The following is a 20,074-nucleotide window of genomic DNA, read 5'->3' on the forward strand; positions in this document are numbered from 1 at the left end:
CCTTTTCCTTCCCTGTCCAGCCGTCGGGGGGTCCTGGGAGGGGAGGTATCTCCCCAGAGTCGCTGCCCAGAACCACAGCTTTCCTTCTTCCACTCAGGATGGGGGAGAGAGGAGACGCCGGCGGGGACCGGGGTGACGTCGAGGGGACAGCCCCACAGCAGGCAGCGAAGCGGTTGAGCTCCCGGCAGTTTGTGCCCGCAGCACACTGGTCGCCGCGCCCCCTGGCGGACGCTGGTCCCCGACGGGCTCCGGACGCGGAGAGGAGTGAGGCGGGCGCGCGTGGGAGGGCGTCCCAAGGGGAGGGGTCGGCGGCCAGTGCAGGTCCGGAGGCGGGAGCCACCGGGTAGGGGGCGGGGGTGAGCCCCGACGGCCAGCCCGTCAGCTCTCGGCTCAGACGGGCGGGAGCCACGGCCCCGCTCGCTGCCCATTGTCTGCGCCCCTGACCGGTGTGCCCTGGTGCCACAGTGCGGCCCGGCGGGGCAGCCTCCTATCGTCACTTCAGCCAGCGCCACAACTATAAGAGGCGGTGCCGCCCGCCGTGGCTGCCTCAGCCCACCAGCTGGGACCGCGAGCCATGCAGCCCGTCGCCCGCCCCCGGGGCTGTTAGAGCCAGACTGCGGACTCTCGCCACAGCCGCCACTGCCGCGTCCAGTCCCACCGCCGCGGGCAGCAGCCAAAGCCGCCCCAACTGCAGCACAGAGCGGGCAAGGCCGGGCAGGCCATGGGGCACTGGGCGCTGCTGCCTGGCTGGGTTTCCGCTACGCTGTTGCTGGCGCTGGCCGCTCTGCCTGCAGCCCTGGCCGCCAACAGCAGTGGCCGATGGTGGTAAGTGAGCTGGTGCGGGGTCGCCACTTGTCTCGGGGCACAGAGCCAGGGGCCAGCCCCATCCAGCTCCCACGCTCTGGGATCCGTCCGCAGACAGGCTCTCTCCAGCGCTCTGACTTCCCTTTGAGACACCGAGGGGCGCTCTGGGGCGGAGCTGCTCCAGAGGATCCAGCTCTGCTTAAGTGGGGTGAATGGTCCGCCCGGTGGCCCACGATACTCCAGCCAGGGAGCCCACTCCCATCTAGCACCGCCCTTCTTCCAAGAGCCCCAAACCGAGCCTCACGGCGGTAGTCACACCACAGGTTTCCCAGCCTCGGGAGAGAAAGGGCAGGCGTGCACTCAGAAAGAAGCCAAGTAGAGGGTGGAACTCCCAAGCATTTCACGCCTTGGGCGGGCATGGATGGCAGGCCAGGGTTTGCTCACCAGGCTGCCCGGAAGCAGGCTCTGAGAACCAAGGTGAATATCTAGTCTCTGGTTCTCCGTGCCTCTGCTGTCCAGCTCCGGGCGCAGGGCCCCCGAGCAGTCCTAAGATCCCTGGGAACACAAAACTCTGGACGCCAAGTCCTTTCAAACTAGTGAGCCTGGGAGCGCGGAACTGTTACCTTGCTATTGATCCCGCCGCTCTCGCCAGCAAATAGCTCCAGGAAGAGGACAGGGTGGGCATGACCTTTCTGGTTAGGGTGCAGGTCCCCTTCCAAAGCTTGAGCTCCTATCATGCGTCTCACCAGGGGCATCGTGAACGTAGCCTCCTCCACGAACCTGCTGACCGACTCCAAGAGCCTGCAACTGGTACTCGAGCCCAGTCTGCAGCTGCTGAGCCGCAAACAGCGGCGGCTGATCCGCCAGAACCCGGGGATCCTGCACAGTGTGAGCGGGGGGCTGCAGAGCGCTGTGCGAGAGTGCAAGTGGCAGTTCCGGAACCGCCGCTGGAACTGTCCCACAGCTTCGGGGCCCCACCTCTTCGGCAAGATCGTCAACCGAGGTGGGTACCCAGGAAGGTGACGCTTCCTGGACCAGGGGAACGCACGGTCACCCCCAGGGCAGGGGCGGGCAAGTGCAGGGAAGATGTCCGGGGCACCTGCAGGGTCACACGATCCACCCGCCAAGAGCTTCATGCCAGCACTAGCTCTGGGCCAGACTCGTTCTACCAGGGACTTTCAAGCCGTGCACCTCGGGCACGAAGCTAACTTTTCTGAGCCACTGCCCCAGAGAAAGGGAGTTCCGAGTCGTGGACGCTGGCTGGCCACTGCTGTCCCTCAGCTCCTCTCAAAGCTGGTCTCTGCGGGCGTCTCTTACCTCCAGCCCAGCAAGTCTTGAATCGCTGACGAGGGCCGGGCCGAAAGTTTGGGCTGCGGAGAGGTCTTGGCGGTGCAGAATTCCTCCACTCCCCTCTTTCCGGCTTTTCTCTCTGGGGCTACCCCACTTCCACCGAGAAGCCAGAATGCTCCCTGAGTCTCAGTAACGTGTGATTACAAGCGTGGCCGTGGTTGCGTGCCCACGCACTTGCTTTCTCCGTGAGACCAGCTTCCCAACACAGCCCGTCGCCGGGCTTTCAGGAATCTAAGGAAGGATTTGGGGCGTGGGACTCAAGGGTCCCAAGCCCTCCACTGAAGGTGCCTGCTGCACCCCCGCGTGCCCCCTAGCTGATCCCCGCTCCCTTCCCCAACAGGCTGTCGGGAAACAGCATTTATCTTCGCCATCACCTCGGCCGGGGTCACCCATTCGGTGGCGCGCTCCTGCTCGGAGGGCTCCATCGAGTCCTGCACGTGCGACTACCGGCGGCGCGGTCCTGGGGGCCCCGATTGGCACTGGGGAGGCTGCAGCGACAACATCGACTTCGGCCGCCTCTTTGGCCGGGAGTTTGTGGACTCCGGGGAGAAGGGGCGGGACCTGCGCTTCCTCATGAACCTTCACAACAACGAGGCGGGCCGCACGGTGAGCGGGCTTGAGGGTCACCGCACCCGAAACGGAATGGCAGGGTTCTCGGAGTCCCTCGCAGAGGCTAACCTCGAACTTGGGAAGTAACGGTCGGTGATAAGGTCATGGGGTAGGGTAAGGAGCCAGGCGAGGGCGTCCGGAGAGCGCGGAGGCTTGGAAGGAAGCCAGAGAATGAAAGAGACAGTGGCTGACAACTGAGAGGTTAGAAGTCATGTAACCCATAGACTGTATTGCCTACAGCCCCTCCACTGTACAGGTTCAAAAAACCAGGTTGAGAGGCAGAGACAGATTCGCCGGGTGGAGCAGAGTTGGGCTTAGTGTCCAAATCTCTGCGGGACATTTCGCGCCTCCCTTCCTCTGTGCGCGGCTAGGCCTGGGCCTTTGCTGAGGTTCCGGCGACGTCCGGGAGGGGGCGGTATCTGGGAAGGTGGCCCTGACTCTGACAGTGCCCTGGAACACCCTTTCTTCTCCGTTTCCCCCAGACCGTGTTCTCCGAGATGCGCCAGGAGTGCAAGTGCCACGGGATGTCCGGCTCGTGCACGGTGCGCACGTGCTGGATGCGGCTGCCCACGCTGCGCGCCGTGGGCGACGTGCTGCGGGACCGCTTCGACGGCGCCTCGCGCGTCCTGTACGGCAATCGCGGCAACAACCGCGCCTCGCGGGCGGAACTGCTGCGCCTCGAGCCCGAGGACCCCGCTCACAAGCCTCCCTCCCCCCACGATCTCGTCTACTTCGAGAAATCGCCCAACTTCTGCACATACAGCGGACGCCTGGGTACAGCGGGCACGGCAGGGCGCGCCTGCAACAGCTCGTCGCCCGCGCTGGACGGCTGCGAGCTGCTCTGCTGTGGCCGGGGCCACCGCACGCGCACGCAGCGCGTCACCGAGCGCTGCAACTGCACCTTCCACTGGTGCTGCCACGTCAGCTGCCGCAACTGCACGCACACTCGCGTACTGCACGAGTGCCTGTGAGGCGCTGCGCGGACTCATCCCTAGGAGCGTTCTCGTCAAGCCCACCCCCAAACAGATTCGCTGGCACCTAAGACCCCGATCCTCGCCCACCCAGCCCCTTCAGCCACACTCCGCGACTCCTGCGTATCCGATCATTTCTCCCACCTGCTCCTACCTGGGGACTCCTGAAACCACTTGCCTGGGGCGGCATGAACCCTCTTGCCATCCTGACTGACCTGCCCCGGACCTACCTCCCTCCACCTCCGCGGGAGACCCCTTGTTGCACTGCCCCCTGCTTGGCCAGGAGGTGGGAGAAGGATTCGTCCCCTCCTCCATCAGCGTCAGCTCCTGACGTGTAGCTCTGTCTCCTCCACCGCGCCAGCAACCTGCCTGCCTCTCTCCCTCTCCTTTATCCTCCGTTTTTTCCAGGTCCCCACATGCCCTTCCCATTCTCCTGCCAAGGGTGCAGACCCTGAACACACACCTGAGCATCAGGGCCTTTGTCCTCCCCACCTGCAGCTGAAGCGGGAGGTTCCAGGGTGAAAGGGCAGCTGTGGTGATGTGGAACATGAGGCTGGGGGACCCCGCAGAAATATCCCCATTCTTCCAGCCTCTGTCGTGGAGCCATTGAACAGCTGCCAGCCATGCCTCCCTCAGCCACCTCCTACCCCCTTCCTGTCCTGCCTCCTCATCAGTGTGTAAATAATTTGCACTGAAACGTGGATAAAAAGCCACAAGTTTGGTTGTTGTAAATAAAACTATTTATTGTGCTGGGTTCCAGCCTGGTTTGCAGAGACCACCTCCACCCAACCCAATCCTCTCCATTCTTCTCTCCTTTTGCCCTCCAGCCTTTTGTGACCCCTCTTTTCCTCTCCCCAATTTCTCAAAGATGCCTTTGCATACCGGAATCAGTATTTCCTTCCACTGTAGCTATTAGTGGCTCCTCGCCCCCACCCATGTAGTATCTTCCTCTGCAGAATAAAATCTCTATTTTTATCAATGACTTGGTGGCTTTTCCTTGAATCCAGAACACACTATTGCTTACCTCCTTTAAACAAATAAGATACATTGATGGGGAACTGGTTTCCTGACCCTGAAAGAGGACTCTGAGATCCTGTCCCTTGGATGGCCCTGATGAGGTCACTGGGGATCCAGATCTCCAGAAGAACCCGGTCAGGAGTCAAAAGATGCTGCAGGGTCCTTCTTCCTCTTTGAACACCAACCGGCTCTGTGATATTAGGCAAGTCCATAACTCCCTCAGTTTCTTCCCTTGCGGAGAGGGGATGAAACAAACAAACTTGGAGCCTGCCTTTCCTATGTAGATGAGCTGTTGTGAAAATCGCTCTAACTGAGTGATGGCTATGATGGTGTTCTGAAAAGAAACCAAAGAAGAAAGAGAAACCCCAAACAGAAGGGGTGCTGCTGCTCCTGGTGTAGAGCTTTCGGTCCCCAAAGCCTATCTGGGCCAGCTGTGGTCAGGGTGTTGGGCAATGGGGAAGCCACTCCCCTTCCCAAGACAAGGAAATGCCACATTAGGATGCCAGCTTCCAAACCTTGGGCTACGTAGGATCCAGGTAACAGGTGATAGGCTCTATTCCTGGACCCAAAAGCTCAGAGATGATGATGGGGGAGAAGAAAGGAGCAGGAGGGTTAGAACTCAAATAGAGGCTAGTCGTAAACCAGTGTAACTGAAAGGAAACCCAGGTGTGGTCCATAACCTAACCATGAAGCTAGCCATTTCCATAAAGAGCCCAAATGAGGATTGTTACTAACTACACCAATATGATACTGCTGTGTGCATTTCACCAGATTGGAGGGGAGTACTAATCCTGCCCACAGCCCGAAACCTACCTCTAACTCGAATCCACTCCCTTTCCCTAGGTCTAGGCCCACCCTTAGGCTTAACCTTACTTCAGACAAACACCAACTGCTTCCTAAGCTCTAATGCCTGTCCCTCATCCTAACACGTCCCCCTAGGGGAGGACCCAAAGAGCAGGGGGGAGTTATGAAGCACCGCACCCCCAAGGGCAACAACTGATCCCAGCCTACTAGAGAATTTCCCCCTCTCCCCGGGACTCTTGCTGTTGTTGCTGCCTCCCACCTCTCCCTGGGTGTGTGAACTCTGACCCCTGTTGGTCTTTGGGATATGTGTGGGGGTAGGGAAGTGGAGCCAGGAGCTGCTCAACCCTGCAATGACATCCCTTTTCCTTTCTCTCCATCCAGCAAGCTAGCATCAGCTCAGCTCTGATGGGCAGTTGAGGGGGAGGAATAGAAATCTTATTGATCCTGGGTAGAAGGCACCTGACAGGCCTTGGTTTCCAGTAAAGAACCCCCTGCAAAGAATGTCCAGTTTATAATCCAACGAGTTATTAGATCCCCCAGATCCCAAAGCACGAAGTTAATGGGCTGCCAGAGGCAGGAGGGGGGCTTGGGACCCTGCTAGACGATACCCAGATTCGGGGAGGAGCAGCAGGGTGGGGAGGCGAAGGGTTCACGGCTGTACCCAGCCACTCTTGCCTAATTTCTAACTCTAAAAACTAGAATCAGTATCTGCTTTCAGGCCTGGAAGCTGGAAGGCTCTGAGCTGAGCTGACACATAGGAGCTGGAAGAAGAGCAAGGGAAAAAGTGAATCCTGTTCTGGTCCCAACTAGACTTTCAAAAATTCCGTTCCTTTCTCAGCCTCAGTGGCTTTGTCTATTCAACGGGGATGGTTAATGGTACTTAGTCTTCTTCAGGAAGGTGATAAAGTTGAGATGAGATCATGTACGTGAAACCTCGTGTCATTTGAACACTTGCTGACACCTGTTCTGTGCCAGGCGTATATGCCAAATGCTGGGGATACAGTGATATACGAGCCATAGAGCCTGCCTGGAGAAGTTTACAGTCTGGCCAGGGAATCAAGCACGTCAAAAGATGTTGTCACGATAATGGGGGCAGCGCAGTGAGGGCTCAGTGAAGTGTAAAGCCCTCTGCACATGCGTGAAGTTTAAGGACAGACTCCCGTACTCAAGTCCTCAGCATGGAGGCCCTTTGCTTCCAGGCACTGGGACTTCAAGGGAGGGGGTAGGGAAGTACAGAATGGGGCTGGCCCTCAAGGGGGCGCGCAACGATAAAAAGGAAAAAAGCAAGTAAAAGGGCTGTAGGGTCTGCAAAGCACTACATAGGAGCTAATTATTTATTATGATCATCTGTGCCGTCCTCACACCGGGCAGGTAAATCCTGGGGAGGAAACAGCTGTGCCTAGACAGAGGCCTCACAAAGGTCTTAGGGCCCAGAGCGGGCTCAGGGGGGTCACCGTAGGCTGGTGCTATCAGGAATAGGCCTGATGCCCCAGCTAGCCCTACCTACCCAGGCTATCCTCCTGCCCACCTCTGATCTTCCGGTGGTATCTGAGACTGGCAGGGACCCCGGACACAGGGTCGTCCTCAGTGAGTGAGGGAGGCACTTGTCCTGAAATATCCTGGGCGGGGGGAGGGCGGAAAAGCTGAGAGGACTGAGCCTGCACAGTCCCCGGAGGGTCAGCAAGCTGGTACCACACACACCCTGCCACACGCACCCTGGAAAAATCCTGTCAGTGGGGCTGCAAATACCCCAGGGTCTAGCGCCCACCCCCCAACCTCAGGCTGGCTCAGTCCTCCTCTCCAGGCCAGAGGGAGAAAAATAACAAAATGAGGAGAAAATAAGCTGTTTGGCTGTGGTGTGAGCAGGAATATCCATGCAGAGCTGCCCACCACTCACCCTTACTCACTCTTTCCACACCCAGCCAGGGCGCCCAGCATGAGACAGACCACCCCCCTGCCCCCTCCCCCGTCTGGGCTAAAAGCAGACGCTGGTGAGCGAGCAGCAGGTTATAAATATGCCCAGGGAACTGCCGCCAACTCGCTCCCTTGTCATCCCCTGGGAGGGTATAGGGTGGGGTAGCTCCTAGGGAGGAGCCAGGGCTGCCCTGTTCCCTGGGGCCCAGGAGGAAGTGGGGCTTCCAAGAGGCTACTGCTTTTTTTTTGCCCTTTTCAAAGGGAAGGAGCCACTGCCACTTCATTTTTCCTGGACATTTGCTCATCTGCTCAGAGGTGGGGTCCCCAGCCTCCTTGGGCCATGGCTGGAAGCTCTGAACGAAAGGGCCCAAGTCCATTCACTGTGTGTCACGGTGGAGCCCAGCGCCACTGCTCCTCCTCACACCCAATACCAAACTTCATTCATTCACTCGACAGATATTAACAGAGGGCCTGCTGAATGCCCTGTGCACAAGCATGTCTCACATACAAGCACATGCCCGTGTATGTACACGCACACGGCAGCCCCTGCTCTCACGCACTCACACCAGCTCCAGCCCCTCCTACAGACTTCTTGGCTTTAACCTGGCAGCCTCATCAGGAAGGGTAAAGCTTCAGGCTCCTGGTCCTGGCTCGGAGCAGGTTGGGCAGGGGGAAGGGGGGACATTGAGAAGAGGGCCCCTAAACATTCCTGCTTCTACTACCTCCCTGATAAATGAGAGGGTCCTTTCTCTCCTCCCTGTCCAATCATCCTACCAATGTAGGTGCCACACAAGGAAGAAAGAGCCACTCTGTAGGATGCTGGGGGGCACCTGCCCAGGCTGCCAGAGCCTCCTGCTTCCCAGCCACTTGCCAAGTAGGTAGCAGGCTGGGCAAGAGGGGGCAGTGCCATCCTGGAGAGCTCCCAGCTCTCCCCCCACCAGAGCCAAACCCCTCCCTTTTCTATCCTCCCTATTAATCCTCGGAAGTGAAGGGGCCGGCCCTGGCGGACCCTCAGCCCTGTTGTGGCCCCTCGCCCTCCTCGGCTGGCGTCTAATTAACTCCTCCTGCCCCCGGTTTTGTGCGCCCCCCTTACCCCACCTTGTCGGCCCCGCCCCTCCGCTCGGCCGGCTCCCCCCCACGGACATTCCAGCCCGGCCGGGCTGGTGTGCCAGGGCAACCAAGGCCGGACCGAGGCCTAATCCCCCCGCCGCCTGGCCCGGCTCGGGGAGCCCCACTCACCTCCCCGCTCTCTGGGGGCTGCCCGGCTCTGCTGTGGCGGAGACACACAATCGGGACAAAGGCGCAGCCCCCAGGGGGCTAACTCAGCCTTCACGCCCAGGTTGTGCGGCATTTGGGGAGTTTAATGAATTGTCCATCACGCCTTTCAGGGCCCGCCCGTCAGCCTGGATTAATCTTTGGAGCCCTGGTGGGGTAGGAGACACTAAGCCTGTATTTATTACTCTCCCATTGTCACTAATTGAGGTAATTATCTGTGACTCTGGCCTGGCCAACAATGCGGCATTCACTCCCGGGACCTCGATGGGCCTGGCTCCCACTCTCAGCACCAACCCTCCCTCCTCTCCTCTCCCAAACCCGCCAAGGGCTGAGTGGAGCCCTGGAGCATGATGGGAAAGTGGACAATGCCCCATAATGCTTCACCTCCCCACCAGTATGGAGTTGCAGCCAGGGAGAGGCCTGGTGCCTCCAAAGCAGGCGAGAAAATAGGGCAGCCTGTCTGGGGACAGGTTTGGCTGGCAGAGCCCTGAAGCCACAGAGGGGCATGTCTTGAGGTCTTTGGTTTTCCGGACTCTCCAACGCCCCATCTCTGGGTTTCTGGCGCCAGGGTCTCCCAGGGCCCTTCTGTGGATCCACCTTCATGTCCCTGTAGCCTCCAGAGCTCTAGGGTATTAGGAGGCCCCATCCCATGCCAGGTGTACTTTAGGGGGGTCCCAGGGCTGGCAGAGTAGTGTGGGTATGATGGGGGAGGCGGGGAGAAAGAATAGGAAAGGGCTGGAGCGGGAGCTCAGGGGAAGAGGAAGAGGAGCCATCCCAGGAAGGAGCATCCAGGGCTCACGCTAATGTGGCCATGCACTAACCTTGGGGAGAAACTTGGATTTGAAGGGGTGAACAGTGTCAAAGAGTAGATTTCACATGGAGATGGCCTCCCAGGTCAAGGGGATTGGCCGTGGGGAACAGGTGTGTGTGTGTGTCTGTGTGTGTGTAAAAGAGAGAGATAGAGAAAGATAGCAAAGGAAGATTTGGACAGGACTGGATGGTGAGCTCCTGGAGGGCAGAGACTGTGTCTTTGTCACTGTTGTTTTCCGAGAGCCTAACATTGTACCTGGCACATAGTAGATCCTGTCAGATGAATGGATGGGTGAGGCCTGTTCTTTCATTGGGGTTAAGATCTGTCGACTCTTCTCTTCCATAGCTGCACGCAGACTCTTCATTCTGCCTCAGGACTTGCTGAAAAGAAGTTCTGACCATCCCCGGACAGTTCTTGAATGGGCACTTAACCAGCTGCCTGCGTCAAGGACCTTGGCAGAACTCGGTGCTACAGTTGGAACAGCGCCACCTTGTGGTGCCTCTTGGGAGAGCTCCTGCGAGACCCCAGCAAAGGAAACCGGGTCATCCCTCCCAGCAGCGGGATGGGGGCAGGGGGTGGTCACATCAGGCAGCAGCCACCCCTCCCCCTATATGTTGACACTGAATTGCTGTGCCAGTGTTCCTGTGACACAGTTTTATCATTTGTTCCTTCCTTCTGCCAGCATTTGCTGAGAACCTGCTCCAGGCCAAGCTTGTAGGTGATATGGAGCTAAATCAAAGGCGCTACTCTTGAGTAACTCATGTTCCAGTGGGGAATTCTACAAAAACTCTCTGCCCCTCACCTCTCCGTCAATTCCTCTCACTAAAGCTCAAACGTTTTATCCTTGCTTCCCAGGGACACTTCATGATCTGTCTCCCACACATCATTCCAGGATCCCATCCCTCTGCAGCTCTGCCTTCCCCAGTGCCTTTGCTCCCAGTGAAATCTGTGTGCGTTCCCACCTCTCTACCTTCACCCACACCCTGGAATGAACCTCTTCCCCATCTCCCGCTGCTGAAATCCACCTCAAAGCTTCCTTCCTCTTGGAGCTCTTCTAATTTCCCTTGGCAAAGTGGCCCCGCCTCCTGAAGCACCTCCTTGGCAGGGCTTTCATTAACAGCACATACTGGCTGTTCCATGGGTGGTGATCTGTGTATGTTATTCATGTTCCTATTGGCTTCTAGATTTCTGAGGACATGGACTCTGTGTTTTGTTCATCTTGGCATCTCTTGCAACACTGAGCTAGGCACATCATATGCCCTCATTAAGATAGATGGATGGATGGATAGATGAATGAATGGATAGATGGATAAATGGATGGAAGGATGACAGATGAGTTTGGTGGATGAATGGATAAATGGATGCGTGGGATGTATAGATGGACGCGTGCATTCACGGATACATGAATGAATGAACAAAAGGATGGATGCATGCATGCATAGATAGATGGATGGAGGAAGCAAGTCTTCTCTAAAAAAGATTCACAAAAGGCTATGTAGTACCAGGGGCTTCAAGGGAGGGAGGCTACCCCATGCCAGGACACACAGAGGAGAGAAGAGTGTCCAGGCCGAGACTTCCTTCACTAACGGGTGCACCCTCAGTGACTGGTCTCCCAGAGGCCTGGGTATATTCTGACTCCCCAGTAGTTATAGTTTGGGAGCTGTTCCTTCCGTCATGCTCACGTAGACCCTCTGGAATGTCTTCATCAGCATATATTATATTGTACCGCCTGCACGGTGATGACTCTGTAGTTTCCTCTTCCACATCCCGTACCCTGTCTCACACACACCCTAGATTTGTGAGCTCCCTGAAGATAGGTAACATGTCTGAGTCTCTTGTGTGTCCCTAGGGCCTGGCATACAGGTTTAATGGGTGTGTGAACAAATGAATAACTGAGTGAATGCCGACTCTCTTCCCCACAGACACATTTTGCACACTACCACTACTATTCATGTTCAGCCATCTTTGCTTGTCCTCTCCTCCTCACACACTTCCACACACGCCAGAGTTATGGCCTGGTTCTTTGTGTCATTACCCATTTGTGGCTGATCTAGGGAAGTCCCAGGGCTCTCCTGAAAGTCTGAAGGGGGAGGGGGCTCTAAGCTCCTATAAGGTCATATTAACTGGGACCCGTTCAGAAAAGGGCTTCCCTGAGAAGAACCTGGCTATTGGGAGGGTAGGAGCATCCTGTGCTAACCTGAGGGCTTCTGCCCCTACCTGACCACACCCTCCAGCTTTGCCTTTCCCTACTCCTGACCTGTGAGGCTGTCCCAAGGTGGGGGTGGGAGGAGAGAGGTAGTTGTGGCCTCTGTCTTGAGGCTGGCTGGCTGGCAGACACAGCCAGATTTAGAAGTCATTTTCACAGCAGGGAGTCTCCAGCCTTCCACCCACAGGGCCCTGCAGGGCCAGTCTGAGATATGGCTCACCAAGGGCTGGCCCTGAGACCTGCACTAGCTCCTCCTCTTCTCCTCTCTCTGCCTTTCTCCCCAGATCTTTAGCAGCTGGTGCTGATTCCACCCTTAGGCAAAGATAAATGGAGTCTTGGTGGGGGGGGGGGGCGGCTAGTGCACTGGCATCTTAACCACCCAAATGATCCCAGTACACCATTCACCCGTTCAAGGGGCTGTTTGTCTCCACCCCAGGGATCCCCTCTTCTCTCCGCCTCTGCTGCCTGTTCCTCCTCTTCCCTTACCTCTACTTCTCTCTTCCCATCTCCTAGCCCGATACCCCAACACTAATGACATAGCCCTAGAGAGGAATAATAATCAGAGCTTAACACTTATGTGTCACTTACTGTGTACCAGGCATTGTTCTAAGTGCTTTACATATTGAATCATTTCATCCTCCCAACAAGCCTATGAAAAAGCACTATTAATAACCTCATTTTATAACTCAGGATACCAAGGCACAGAGAGGTTGAGTAATTGCCCAAGGTCACACAGCTAGTATGAGGTAGGTACAAGATTTAAACGCAGGCTGCCAGGTCCCAGAGTCCGTGTTCTGAACACAACACTACCATAGTTCTCTAACAATGATAGCAGTGTGGGTAAGCTCTTAGAAACTGGCCTCCTGTGTGCTCACCCTCAAAGAGGCCCAGGCAGCATAGTGGAGCCCACCTCCACAAGGCCAGCCCCTCCACTTTCCCATGCAGCTCACCTTTCCTGCCAGCCCCAGAACCCTGGAGCCCCTGGGCTACAGCAAAATCCAGGCAGATGCTCTCACCACTGCCCTGGTCTTCCTCAGTCTTCCTCCTAGCCTGAAGTCCATCTTCTTCTCAGGCCCAGAGGTCAGAGGCACACACCCCTCAGCTGGAGCAGGCTCACCCCAGCCTGGCCTCAGTTTTCACTCCTGCCTTTATCTTCCACAACTCCTCTGAACGTATCCTCAACTCCGGGCAAACCAGACCATTTGATAATTTCGTAAACATACCCTGTTTCCCTATATCCATGCCTCTATTTTTGCTCTCCCCTCTACCTGCAACCCCTTTCCCCGAATTCTATCTCAGATGCCACCTCCTCCATGCAGGCTTTCCTGGTCTCATAAAATCCATACATTCTGCCTTGTTTGATTCCTTAGAGTACTTAACACCCGCTGCTCAATCTATCATTATTTGTGTGTTTTCCTCTTCACCCCATTGTCAGGCAGGTCTTACTCATCTCTTTCCTGGAGCCCAGCTTAGTGCCTGGTTCCCCTCAGGTGCTCAGTAAATGCTCAGTAGTTATAATCGGTAGAAGTTAGAATTGTAGGTGGAAGGGAGACAGAACTCAGGAACCTTCGATCTCTGCCCAAGGTGAACCCCAATTACTTTACTTCCTCCAGTAAGAGCTAACTTGAAACCTGGCAGTGTGGGTTCCAGGCAGCTTCTGGGATGGAAGGACCTTCCCGGGTGACTGACCAAGGTTCTCCATTTAGGTTCAAAGCCCAAAGAGGACACCCCCCACCCCGTGCGCCATTCCACTGAACCAAGGCCCGGCTTAGGGTCCAGTCCAGCGGCCTCCCTACCCTGCTCCCTCCCCGTCCTGCCCAGCCTCTCCTGGTGCGGGTGGGGAGTGACACTGAGATAATTGGAGACCAAAACTATACGCGGTTTGAGAGCGGGCCTGGGGATCTGAACGCTGAGCCTGAGTTGGAGTTGGCAGGACTCCGTGGGGGTGGGGGGCAGAGGCGGGGCCGAGGGCCGGGCCAGGACTCGGAGACTGAGTCTGAGCGAAGCCCCCGCGCCTGCCGAGCCGGCGGCTAAATTTACCCAGGCTGACTCAGCCCTTGCCCGGAATGGGGGGTGGGGGGAGGGCATCGGGGCAATGGGAAGAGCCAGCGGGGGTGGGGTGGGGGGCAAGGAACAGAGAGTCCGGCCTGGGGGAGACAGGGGTGGGCAGGGAGTTTCCATCCAGTAAAGGAGTCTCCTCCACCGCCCACCAGGCAGGAAGGAGCGCCGGAGCCCTGGGGAAGGGACACTATGGGGAGTGGGTCGGTGAAAGGAAGAAGATGCCAAGGCTGGACAAAGGGAAGCTTAGATTTATTGAGCGCCTGCTGTGTACCAGGCACTGTGCAAGGCGCTTTACATACATTATCGCATTAAGTCCTCACAACAACCCTGCGAGGTAGGTGTTTATAAACCCCCATTTGACGGATGAGGAAACTGAGGCTCAGGGAGGTGAAGTGATTTGGCCAAGTTCACATGGCTAGTAAATAGAGACAGAAGAGGTGCCCGAGATCGAAGAAAAAAAAATACTTCAGTGTCTGGGTCCCAAGCCGTTTGGTGTGGATAGTAGTACAAAGAGGGGCTCCGCGCGCTCCAGAGGTCTGCAAGGCCAGAGGCCTGCTCCCGATCTCGCAAGACTGGAGACAGCAAGGCGGGGGACCCGCGCGCAGTAACTAGGGAGCAATTGATTAACTGGCAGTGCCGGGGTTGGAGGGACTCGCGGACTAGCTACCAGGGAAATCCGCGACCTGCGCGCGCCCCGTAGTGGCTACAGCGAGTATCACACCCCACACCTACAGGCTTTTGGGGACCAGCCTCCCTCTTCCTTCCCTGGCTGGTTTCTGGAAGAGGCAGACATGCAAGACATTCTCAGGGTTCTTTCAGATGGGTGATACCACCTGAGTGGGAAATCGTGGTAACTATTCAGAGCATCACTAAGGAACACTGGGGAGGAGGAAAAGGGGAAGGCCTAAAAAAGTCCCAAGCTGCTCAGCTCAGACCACCACAAACCAGGGACAGTGACAAGGCCACCACCCTGCACTGCCTTGGGGATCCTACGCCTAAACCTGAGACTGGAATAGGAGTCCTTGCCCACTTACTCGGCTCTTCTGCAAACACTGCACAGTCTCTTGAATTGAGAGTGAATGCAGGTGTCAAAGAAGCCACCCAGGGACGCTCAGACTCTGTTCATTTATTCCTAACTGTATTGGCTTGGGCAGGGGAGGAGTAGATAAATGCCTCCCCAAGGACTCCAAAACATCAGGGATGGACGTTAGAACTCCCTTGTTTTACATATTACAGGGCCTGGAGAGGGGAGGCGACTTGCCGAAGGTCACCCAGCCAACCAGTGTCAGAGTTGGGATTGGAAGCCAAAACCTGTGACACCAAAGTGAGTCCTCTTCCTGCTTTGCTGGCGGCTTCTGCCAAGAGCCCCTCCTCTTCTGCCAAGGGCCTCTCCGTCACCTGGTCACCTCAGTCCGAAGCCTCTCCATCACCTTCCCCCTCCTGCCCAGAGGCCCTGCCCTGAAGTTGCCCTATGACTATCCCATCCCTGTCCTCCTGCCTTATCCTGCCTAGGCCTCTCTGCTCAGTTCCATGCCTAGTGCGTCGGCCCCTGCTGAGACCTTACCCGAGTGCCCTGAAGACCCTACCAAACGTTAAAGTCTACTGCGCACCCTCACCTCTCCTGAAAAAAAAAAAATCATGAATTGACATATGCTCCCTTTCCTTTCATCTGTGCGCCTTCTATTTTGAGTATGGGAACGGGTATAGGTAAGAGGTACAGGGAAGTCTGTGAGGAAGAAAGGGGACACAAATACAATAAAGGCCCTCTCACTGTCGCTCCCTATTTCCCTGTGGGGTCCCCTTAGTGTCCCTCGCCCCCGAAGAGGACCTCCTCGGTTCGGCTGATGACATCTAGAATCTCTCCGATATTGTCGCTCAGCTCGGCTGCCTTCCCGCCTTCCGGGGGCCCGGTCCGCTTGTTCCGCCAGGAGGCGCCCGAGGCTTCTGTGTCGCTTCCATCAGAAGAGCTGCTATGGACGCTGAGCTCCGCAGCTTCGTCCGAGTCGGAGTCCGGGGCGGTGTGGCGGCGGATGCGAGACACGGCTTCCCGCAGGGCCCCGGCATAGGGCCCCGGGGTCCGCGCCCAGCCCCGGCCTGCGCGCCGCAAGACCGCAGCCACTTCCTCCGAGCCCTCGGCACGGCGCGCGCCTCCCGAAGCCGCTGGGCCTAAGGCTGAGTGCTCTGGGCTACCTGGCTGCGTGGGGGCATCCTGCAGGTTTACTTCGCCGACCGGGAGCCCCAAGATGCGGGAGGCGCGCTCCTCCAGTGAGGAGTCCGCGGACGTCCCGCCCTCAGCTTCGAGCCCACGTCCCCCACCGGGCTGCTGTGAAGGGCGACTGCTCAACAGCAGCTTTCGGCAAGGGGAGGGAAGGACCGCGGCCCCCTGTCCCTCCTCCTTGTTGGGCTTCAGTTGGGTGGGGGCATTCCCCACAAGGCGCGGCACCCCAGCGGGCAAAAGCTGCACATGCTGGTTTCGAGGGGTCGGAACATACTGGGACCGTATCACCACGCAAGTGGCGTCAATGACAAAGACACCTTCCCCACGAGCCGGGCCACGGGAGCTTCGTGGCAGGGTGTGGGGGCGGCGGGTCGCCTTCCAACCCTCCAAGGTCTCGGGTCCGGCCTCCTCTCTATGACCCAGGGACTCCCTCCATCCCGTGCCTCCCGGAGCCCAGGGTCTGGGGAGGGTCTGGCTATGTCGGGGAGGCTGCTTTTTAACGGAGGGCATCCAGCACTTGGGGAGCCAGCTCTGTTCTCTCCCTTCTCTCCCTTCCCCGGAGCCCTTGGGATGGGGCCTGGACCTGGGAGCAGGACGCGGGGGGCTGGGAGTGGCAGGTGCAGACCCCGCAGGAACTGTCTCCGTGCCTGGGTTCCCAGCAGCTTTGGCTTGGGGATGTCCGTCGCTACCACTCTTCAGGCCAGCAGCAGCCAGCCTCAGGCTTCTCTCCGCGGCCACCTTACCGGACTCCAGCCTTGGCCTGGCTGTTCCACAGCCTGGGGATCCCCCCAGGAGACCCCGGCCCTGACGGAGACCCCAGGCCCCTAGGACGTCCCGGTAGATCCGAGGATCTAGCCTCTTCTTTGTGCACCCTCCCTCTGTCCTGGTCGGAGCAGAGGTTGAAGAGGCGGGCGCCTGCGAGGGCTCGGGTCCTCGCTTAGTCCCCAGGGTCCTGTGGGGGCCTTCGTAAGAGGGTGGAGCCACGTAGGGTGGCGGCCGGTCCCAGCGGCGTCGCGGGGCCATTCCGGCAGCACCTCTCAGCAGCAGGTGAGCTTCGTAGCTGGGAGGCCCTGGCCGCCGACCTCCCCAGGGCCCCGCCCACGCCGCCCCTGGATTGCTCTGCGGCTGCGCGGATGGACGGGGCGGTCGCCCCACGGACCCCAGGCGCTCCGGCCGTGAGGGAGCGGGGAGCCCTGCAGGCTGGGCCACCCGAGGGGCGTTCCGAGGCTCCGGGCGGGGCCGACCAGGGGGACTCCTTCGGGCCCCACCAGCCTTGCGCCTTTTTCGCTCAGTCTCCTTGGCCTCCCGCTCCTGCGATGCCGCTTTCCTTTTCTCTTGCTCCCGGGCTCGGGCCTCGGCCGGGGGCCCCGACCGCCAGTTGGTCGCCTCCTGCAGCACCCTGGAGGCCCAGGGCCGGCGGGGCGGCGGCTCAGGGGATCCCAGGCGCGGCCCACACCTGGGACAATGAGCAGGAACCCAGGTGAGCAGTTTGTGGGGGAAGGGAGCCGAGGTCCGGGGAGCTGGGAGCGTTGCAGCCCACTTGGGGCCGCCTTGTGGAGGGGAGTGTGTGAGTGTGTGCGCGTGTGCACGTGCGTATATGTTAGGGTTGAAGTCGAAGCGGGACTCCTCACCATCTCTCCATACACACTTTAATAGCGTCTGCCCCATCTCACCTGCCCTTTCTCACGCCCACTCCTGTCCCCCCAAACAAACGGGATGAGTCAAGCCCCAGCCCTCGGGATGGGGTGGGGGGAGGAGTGGGAAAGAGAAGGGGGAACAGCAGCCCTGGCTGGTGCCCACGGTAAGGTCCGGACCCCAATCCCTGCCCCACCACTCTCTTCCCCTTACCCCTCCTTCACTCACGTGCGGCTCTGGGGCCCGCGGGCCCAGTGGCTGGCCTGGAAGTCCATGAGCTGTCGAGGAGGGGCGCGGCGACTATAATGACAGGAAATAGTCTTCACTTCGATCACCAGCAGCTTTGATTTCTGCACCCAGAGGCAGCTGCCAGACTCCTCATCCTGGAGCTCCCGGGGGCTATCGGGCCCCTCGGAGAAGAGCTGGCCATCCAGCATCCTGCCCCACCCCACCCCGGCCCCCCACCCTCCCACCCGCCCCGAAAGCCCCCTCCCAGCCCGGGGAGCCGGCGCCCACTGCAGAGCGGCGGGCCCAGCGACTGGGGACTATATATACCCAGGCACACGTGTGTGCCTGTCTGTGTGTGCGCGCGCGCATGTGACACGGCGCGGACGGCTCCGCGCTGCTACCTCCCCCACGTGCACGACCGCCTCCTGGGGCCCGGGATTGGGCGCCCCTTCCCACTGCTCTTGTCCCCCAAGCCTGATGGGACCTGCACGAGTGGGCAGGGGATTTCTTATTCTTGCCAAGCTGACAGCGCCTGCACCCCCGCCCCCATTTCTTCAACCTTCCCGCCGTTTTAACCCTTCATTCTCCTGCTTGTCAGGGTGCCTGACCAGCAGCGTTCTGCCCCTGACTTCCTGCCTCGGACTTCGTTTTCTCCGACAGGGAGGTGATGGGAATGGAACTCAAGGTCTCCGCCTGCCACTCTCTGCTGGTTTCCATGGGGTTGGGGTGCAGGAGGGGCTGGCCCAGGCTGGGGGGGGGGTTATTTTTAGCGGCAGTGGCGTTCGGGCGCAGAGAGGAGATGAGTAACCAGCTTCCACGCGGTGGAGGGAGGAGGCGGTGGCTTTCACGCAGCCTTTGTGCGACTCTGGGGGAGAGCTGCCTCCAAGCTCAAAAAGGGTCACCCCCCCCACACACCCTTAACTCCTTACCCTCTCAGTGCTGTGCTCAGGGCTGCTGGTGCAGCAGGACAGGAGTCTGTCTTAGCCATCGAAGCTGCCCACACTCTCATTCTGTTTGTCCTTGGGCACCCGTGGAGCCCTCTCCCTGAGGCAGGCTCTCTCCCCTAGTCCAGAAGCGAGGATTTGGGGGGTCATAATGTTCTCAGCCTGAGCTCTGCTCAGCTTTATGGAGGACAGACTAGGGTGCGTACCCACTTGCACCCTCTCAGAGGGTATAGAAGAGGAATGGCGTGCTCCCTTGGCAAAACTAATCCCCTAGCAACTGAAATGATAAAAGTGGGCCCTATTTCCCAGCGTAGATCTCTCCATCACCACTACCACAATGCCTGCTGACTCAACCCCCACCTGAAGTGGTGCTCAAGACCATCACCTTTTAGGCTCATTCTGTCCCGGGGAGGGGGTCGTTGCTTACATCTACATGATCCCTCCCCCCAAGCCTATACCAGGTGTCCCCTGATTCACCATGATAATGTTAGTGGCAGCACAGCCCACGCCAACCCTTCCATGCAGAGACTTAGCAACCATGCCTGGCAACCATGGCAGCAGTTCCAGTGGAGAGGAGGGGTGCGGGGAGGTGGGAGAAGAGTGTGTATGGCAATGGTTCCTGAAGAAGGGATAATTCGCCTCTCCTGAGAGGAACAGGTAAGAATAGAAGGCTTTGAGGCTCCCAAATTTTGTCCCTTGTCTTTCTTTCTGCTCCATCCTCAGACTCTGAGACTGACTGGTTAGGTTTTTAGGGGGCAACGGGAGACGCAGATCCCCATTTGTTTTCCACCAAAGTATATGCAGCCCTTAGGCACAGACCCTTCCTTTTAAGGTGATGAGCCAGGAGGGTTGTTTTAGGACAGAGACTGACTTACTGAGAACCAGAGAAACAAAACCCAGGCCTCCTGCTCCCTAACATGGACCTTTAGAGTGAACCCAAACATCCCCTATCCCATCCAGTCGACCCCACTTTACACCTACCAGGTGCACCGATGTCTCTTTGCTTGAAGGTGCTTCCTTCCACCCAGGTCCCAACAGAGCCCTCAGGCTTTAAAAGTCCTTGCCTCCTCCCTAGACACGATGGAATGTGACATAAGGAGACATCTGTCCTTTCCACCATTCACCCACCCCCACACAAACATACCCTAATTCTAATAACTTGGAAGCCTCCCTCCCTCAAGGCTGGGAATGTGCTATGAGAGCTGTGAAGGGATGAATGCAGAAGCA

General features: G+C 58.2%; 2 protein-coding genes across 2 annotated transcripts; one reads left to right on the plus strand and one right to left on the minus strand.

The window, feature by feature from the left end:
• Positions 1-721: 721 nt before the first annotated feature.
• WNT1 (Wnt family member 1) lies at positions 722-3,734 on the plus strand (the record flags this gene model as incomplete). The annotated part of the gene is made up of 4 exons (XM_082665039.1): positions 722-825; positions 1,554-1,807; positions 2,495-2,760; positions 3,246-3,734. 4 exons carry the CDS (start codon positions 722-724, stop codon positions 3,732-3,734), a joined length of 1,113 nt encoding a protein of 370 aa, XP_082521165.1.
• Positions 3,735-15,122: 11,388 nt separating this feature from the next.
• Positions 15,123-18,112, minus strand: DDN (dendrin; the record flags this gene model as incomplete). The annotated part of the gene is made up of 2 exons (XM_082665031.1): positions 15,123-17,496; positions 17,904-18,112. 2 exons carry the CDS (start codon positions 18,110-18,112, stop codon positions 15,624-15,626), a joined length of 2,082 nt encoding a protein of 693 aa, XP_082521157.1. The 3' UTR covers positions 15,123-15,623.
• Between the last annotated feature and the right edge of the window lie 1,962 nt (positions 18,113-20,074).

This window comes from Grampus griseus (assembly GCF_964374135.1).
Source record: "Grampus griseus genome assembly, chromosome: 11".
Taxonomy (NCBI): domain Eukaryota; kingdom Metazoa; phylum Chordata; class Mammalia; order Artiodactyla; family Delphinidae; genus Grampus; species Grampus griseus.